This window comes from Budorcas taxicolor, chromosome 19 (assembly GCF_023091745.1).
Source record: "Budorcas taxicolor isolate Tak-1 chromosome 19, Takin1.1, whole genome shotgun sequence".
NCBI classification, from domain to species: domain Eukaryota; kingdom Metazoa; phylum Chordata; class Mammalia; order Artiodactyla; family Bovidae; genus Budorcas; species Budorcas taxicolor.
In genome coordinates this window covers 34,111,233-34,116,919 of record NC_068928.1, presented here as the reverse complement: position 1 = coordinate 34,116,919, position 5,687 = coordinate 34,111,233, and the positions used below count along the sequence as shown (strand labels likewise).

The 5,687-nt window shown below is 64.8% G+C and overlaps 1 protein-coding gene across 1 annotated transcript; it reads left to right on the top strand.

Moving 5' to 3' along the window:
• The first annotated feature begins 659 nt into the window (after positions 1-659).
• MIEF2 (mitochondrial elongation factor 2) lies at positions 660-4,847 on the top strand. Its single transcript, XM_052658369.1, has 4 exons — positions 660-755; positions 2,285-2,442; positions 2,597-2,777; positions 3,163-4,847. The coding sequence occupies exons 2-4, from the start codon at positions 2,296-2,298 to the stop codon at positions 4,215-4,217; spliced, it is 1,383 nt and encodes a 460-aa protein (XP_052514329.1). The 5' UTR covers positions 660-755; positions 2,285-2,295; the 3' UTR covers positions 4,218-4,847.
• Positions 4,848-5,687: the final 840 nt, after the last annotated feature.

Sequence of the window (5,687 nt, the reverse complement as noted above, 5' to 3'; positions counted from 1 at the left end):
CGGAGCCGGCGGGGCGGGGAGCGCGTCGGCCCCGCCCCTCAGCCCGGGGCCGCTCGGGGCCAGCCCTGGGGCGCGGGGCCTCGAGGAGCGCTGTGTCCCGGTGCCCCGAAGGGCCTTCTCGGCCGGCGGCTGTTCCTGAGCTGGTCAACGCCGGGGACCTGGGTGGTTCGGGCGGCAGTGGCAGTAGGACGCCCGTGTCCTCGTCCGGAGCCACGAGCCTCCGGGAGACGCTCCGGGGCCAGTGCCCACACTGTTAGGCGTCCTGGGTCGGAGGCCAGCCCGGGTGCGCGGTTACGTGCCCGCTTGCCCCTCTAGGGAGGCCTCCCTGGGCCGGCACATAGCGGTCCCAGTAAGTGACAGGACCAGTATACCCTTCACGGGAGAGGCGGCCGCAGACTACAGTGACCAGGAGCTCCACCGGATGCTTCCTTTGCCCGGAAGGAGCTCACGTTCCCACCTGCCGAGTCCTGGAGCGTGGCTCTGCGCCTTTAAGGCGGAGCTTGCCGAGGAGCCACGCCCCGAGGGGCGCTCGGCCGCCATTGGCCGAGGCCGCCTCAGGGCCGCACGTGGGCACGGGCCTTGAGCGCTCTGATTGGAATCGGGGCCTGTCCGTCTGCGAGCCTGGGGGCCCGCGCCCGCCCCAGGCCTCGGCGTTCGACTCCCGGGTCCTGCACGTTCCATTCCCAGGCGGCCCCGGGGCGCTGCCCGAGCGGCCCCCTGAGTCCCCTGGCCGGGGCGCCGAAGCCGCGACGCAGGTACGGCCGGGGCACGGGGCGTGGCCTTTATCGGCCGCGCGGTTCCGGCCGGGAGAGAACCGGCTCGAGCCGAGTTCTGGTCGCTTCTTGGGCCCATCCCGGCGTTCCCCGGGCCTCGGTGTCCTCGCGGCCGGGGCTTGGAGGAGGCTAGGGGAGGCGTGGCCTTTCCCTCTCCCCTTCCCTGGTTAGGGTCTGCGGGCCCCAGGTCAGACAGGCAGGGGCTTTGAGCGCTTTACAGTTTGGAGGCGGTTGGCAGTCCTGATGAAGGAAGCCGCCGCTGGGCCATGCTGGGTCAACCCCCTCCGCTGTCTTTCCTATTTTTAGCTTGGGAAAGGGGGGTGGGTGCGGGGCTGCAGGCCCCACCTGGCAACCGGGCTCCGGCACCCGCTGGGAGCAGGGCAGCCAGAAGTCATTGGGGCTGAGTTGGCTCTGAGCTCAGCGTCATCTGTTCAGGCATCCTCAGGGTGACAGTTCTGCCTGGCCATCTGACTGGTCCCTTGGGCTTGTCCCTTGGTCACACACCCCCTCAGTGCTCAGGGCCTGAGAGCTGGGGCTCAGCCTGCAGGGCCTGGCAAAGATGCCTGAGGTCCCAGCCATCTGTACTTCTGGGTTCTGCATGTCTAATGGTTTCTCGTGGCACCTGCTCCATCTTACAGACAAGCTAAGAGTATCTGGCACACTCAGGCCCTCAGCTCACCTGCTGTGGCCTGGGCTCTCAGCAGCTGAGACCCCTCCCCACCCACTATTGTCCCGAGCCTTAGAGGCCCTTGTCCAGGGCACTGGACCGGCCCTGTTGTGGTCTTTAGAGACCCCTTACACCCTGTCCCCATAGTGGAGCCTTCAGCCTTGTCTGACACATACCTGTTGACAGCCAGCGCTTGCCCCCCAGGGCATCCTGGGGCATCTCACTTGTCCTGTTCTCTGACTTGGTGGCCCTGCCTCTGGGGGCTGTCCTGCTGAGATTTGGGGGTAACTGTGGCCCCCTGAATTTCACTGAGGTTCCCTCAAAGGCCTGAGGCTGTCCAGTGCAGGCTGCCTGGGTCCCCAAGCCATGGTCTTCTCTGGGCCTTGTTTTTCTCCTGCAGGGCCGGGTTAGGAACCAGGATAAGGCTGCTTCTGGGACCTGGTCATAGGGTGGGTCTGAGTCCCCACCACTCATTGTGTGGTCCGCAACCTATTTCTTTGTAAATGGGGATGGTGCTGATAAGACCCACCTCATGGTCTTTAGCGACATCAGGGGGTCTGGAAGGTGGGATCAGGGAGATTGTCTCCCTTCTCTGACCTGCCATGGGTCTTAGGGTCTTTCTCTGTGAGCCCCTTGTCATACAGGTGGGTTGTTTGTAGGTTTTGGTTGGGGGAGGTCTCTGGGCCAGCTCCCAGTCTCCTCCCAAGAAAACCTGCAGGTGGCCCCTTTCTCATCGGAAATTCTCTGGAAGCCCCCTTGTGACCCCAACTCTGACCATAGATCACCTGCTGGATGCCAGGCCGGCCCCTCACTGAGTGGCCCCTGCACCCTGGCTCCCTTACAGGCAGACTGACCATGGCGGAGTTCTCCCAGAATAGGAGCAAGCGGCGTGACGGCGAGGTGCTGGGAGGCGCTGTAGACTTCCTCCTGGCCAATGCCCGCCTGGTGCTGGGAGTGGGCGGAGCTGCGGTGCTGGGCATTGCCACCCTGGCCGTGAAGCGGGTAAGGCTGGCCTGGCCCACTGACATGGACTCCACAGCAGGGCTGGGGAGGTGGGACTGCCTGAGACTGCACCTGCCCCCGCCCCTCCGCCTGGTTGGCTCTGCCGTGGCCGCCCAGGCCTCAGATGCCCTCACCTGTGTCCCTCTGCCTGCAGCTCATTGACAGGGCCACCAGCCCCCGGGATGAGGACGCCGCCAAGGGGGACGCCCCATGCCTGGAGGACAGCTGGCAGGACCTGAGCCTGCTCAAGGCCACGCCACGCCTCCAGCCCCAGCCCCCGCCCGCTGCGCTCAGCCAGCCGGTGCCGCCTCCAGCTCCCTCACTCTCTGCCCCAGGTGAGCGGCACCCCTTCCACTCTGACCTGGGTGGGTCCCACTTCGGCGGTTACCTTTGGGAGATGTAGCCCAGGCCCTGCCCTGGTGACCGTGTGGCCTGCTCAGGCCCCTGCTCCCTGCGGGCTCCCTTGTGTGTTGGGCGCCTTCTCCCTCCTGCGTGGTGCCGAGGCTCCAGCCACCAGAACGTGAGACCATGGAGGCTGGCACCAGAGCGAGGTGGCAGCATTGTGATGGCGGGGCCCTCACCTGGGGAACTGAGACCTTGGGTTTCAGCCTCAGGGTGTTGGGAGGGGTCTCCGACGGTGAGAATTCGTCACTGAGCTCAGTGCCATCTCAGGTCCCATTACAACCCCTCTGACCGGCCCCCGGTTCCTTCCTTCTTCAGAAGGGTCTGCTGACGCAGGGCCCCAGACGTCGCCTCAGCTTAGCTCGCCAGCACCACCGCTGTGTCTGACGTTCCAGGAGAAACTGCTGGCTTTTGAGCGGGACCACGTGACTGTGCCAGGGGCTCACGTGTCTCTGGCCAAGCAGCTGGCGGGTGACATTGCCCTGGAACTACAGGCCTATCTGCGGAACAAGTTCCCAGACCTGCCCTTTGGGGCGCTTGTGCCCGGCGGGCCACTCTATGAGGGGCTGCAGGCGGGGACTGCCGACCCTGTGCGGCTCCTGGTGCCCCTGGCACTGGAGCCAGGCCTGTGGAGCCTGGTGGCCGGCTCGGACACTGTAGCCCAAGACCCTCGCTGCTGGGCTGTGCGTAGGACTCAGCTGGAGTTCCGCCCCCGTGGGAGCAGCCCCTGGGACCGCTTCCTGGTGGGCGGCTACCTCTCCTCCCGGGTCCTGCTGGAGCTGCTCCGGAAGGCCCTGATCGCCTCCGTCAACTGGCCAGCCATCGGCAGCCTCCTCGGGTGTTTGATCCGGCCACGTGTGGCCTCAGATGAGCTGCTGCTGGAGGTGCAGCACGAGTGCCTGGAGCTCACCGTGGCCGTGCTGCTGGCGGTGGCTGGAGCCCAGGATGGAGACCTTTTGCTGGCCTGGCCCTTGGACGGGTTAGCTGGGAACCTTTGGCTGCAGGACTGGTACCCAGCTGAGGCTGCCCGGCTGCGGGCCCTGGATGAGCAGGACACTGGGACCCGCCGGCGGCTGCTGCTGCTGCTCTGCGCTATCTGCCGCAGTCACTCAGCTCTGTGGCGGCTGGGCCGGGACCGCCTGGCTCAGGTGGTTCTGCACCTGGGTGAGCAGGAGGCTGACTGGGCTGAGGAGGCCCTGGGGGAGCACTTCCTGCAGGCTCTGGAGCTGCTTCTCAGCAGCCTGGAGCAGGCCAGCCTTCCCAGCCACTTCAACCGCGGTGTGAACCTCCTGGATGGCCTGCGGGAGGAAGAGATTGACGACTTGGGCTTTGCACTGTACCGTGGCCTACAGGCCCCCGAGGGGCTGCTCTAGAGGGCGGATGCAGCTGGGCAACAGACCACTGCTTTTAGCTGGAACGAGGGTGTGTGGGCCGCCTTCGGCTTGCAGGAGCTGCCATGAGTCCCAGGCAGGGATGAGGCCACTGTCATTTTCTGTCCCAAGGGTGTCATGCTTCCTCTGGGTGCGGGCATCTCCAGGCTGCTGGTGCTTGGCCGTGGACACTGTTTGGTAACCCCCCCGGGGCTGGAGTCACCTGGTATCCTCAGAACGTAGCTTTTGGCTGACCCTCAGGCCTGTTTTCTGTGCTATGTGCCTGGTTTGCTCTCTAGCCTGGACTAGCCGGGGCTAACCTGGGGGAAGGCCCTTCCGCTCTAGCCTCGGAGGCCCTGGGCGGGCCCTGTCCTCACTGGGGGAGCCAAGGCTGTCTGTGCTGCTCGCCTGGCCCAGAGCCTAGGGTGCCCCTGGCTGCTGCCAGCCCGGCCCCCACTGTGCCAACACCAGCTGTCCTAGCTGACCCTGTGCTCTCCCTGGAGCTGGTGGGGGCTTGGGCCAGGGGGGTGTTGTCTGCCTCCCCTCCCAGGCATCTCTCCTCTCTGGTATCCTTCCTGCTAAAGTAAAGCTATGCCACAAGGACTGTGAATGAGAATAAAAAACTCAAAAAAGTCTGTGAGACGCGTGTTGGGCTCTTCCATGCAGCCATTTGAGGCTCTGTGAGCTTGGCCAGAGGGGCTTGGGCTCAACCTGGAACTAGGAGACTGACCTGAAGTGGCATCTAGCTTTAGTAACAGGCACCAGCTGGCCAGGGTTTTCTTTCTTCCAAAAAGCCTGACCTCTGGAGCCCTGTAATCTCCCGGATGGGCGGGGCTCCCGGGGCCCCTTCGGCCAGCAGTGGTCCACATGCAGAGAGACATCCTCAAGTCTCTCTCAGGGCAGGCTCCCTGCTTTGTACAGACGGGGACGCAGGCGTGTCTAGGTGTCCCTGTGGGAGCTGTGGCTCCCATGTAACCCCATGTGGCAGACGAGCCAGGGAGGGCTTGGGGCCACATGGGCTTGGGGTGAGGCCCCCACAGCTGTGCCAGGCCCCTCCTCCTTGTCCCATGTGTCCTGAGGCAACCCCCTCCCAGCTGGGACGTGGGGACAAGGCTGGAGGTGCTCTTGGGCACTCCGGTTGCAGGGCCAGTGGCCTCTGCGGATCAGGAGGGGCCTGCCTCCCAGGTGTTCCCATGGGCTCAGTGGCTCTGGAGAGGCAGAGGGCAGGAGACTGGTTTCCCCAAGCAGTTAGGTCACATGGTTCAGGAGCTGCTTGGCCTGAGTGCCTTCGGCGGTGAGCAACTATGATGGTAGCAACAGGACAGGCTGGGGGTGGGGTCGCCTTGGCCTCCTCCCTGTAAGATGAGGGTTCCAGAATACCTACTTCACAGGTCAAGGTGGGGTGTTAACCCAGTGCTGGCACAGAGCAAAGCGCCCTCAAACCAGTGACCGAGACCGACAGTCCAGTGTCCG

Excerpts from the sequence above, each read along its gene's own strand:
- MIEF2 (XM_052658369.1), top strand. The coding sequence starts at position 2,296 with ATGGCGGAGTTCTCCCAGAATAGGAGCAAGCGGCGTGACGGCGAGGTG. Across the intron at positions 2,443-2,596 it reads CCACCCTGGCCGTGAAGCGG|CTCATTGACAGGGCCACCAG; the intron begins GTAAGGCTGGCC and ends CTCTGCCTGCAG. Across the intron at positions 2,778-3,162 it reads TCCCTCACTCTCTGCCCCAG|AAGGGTCTGCTGACGCAGGG; the intron begins GTGAGCGGCACC and ends TTCCTTCTTCAG.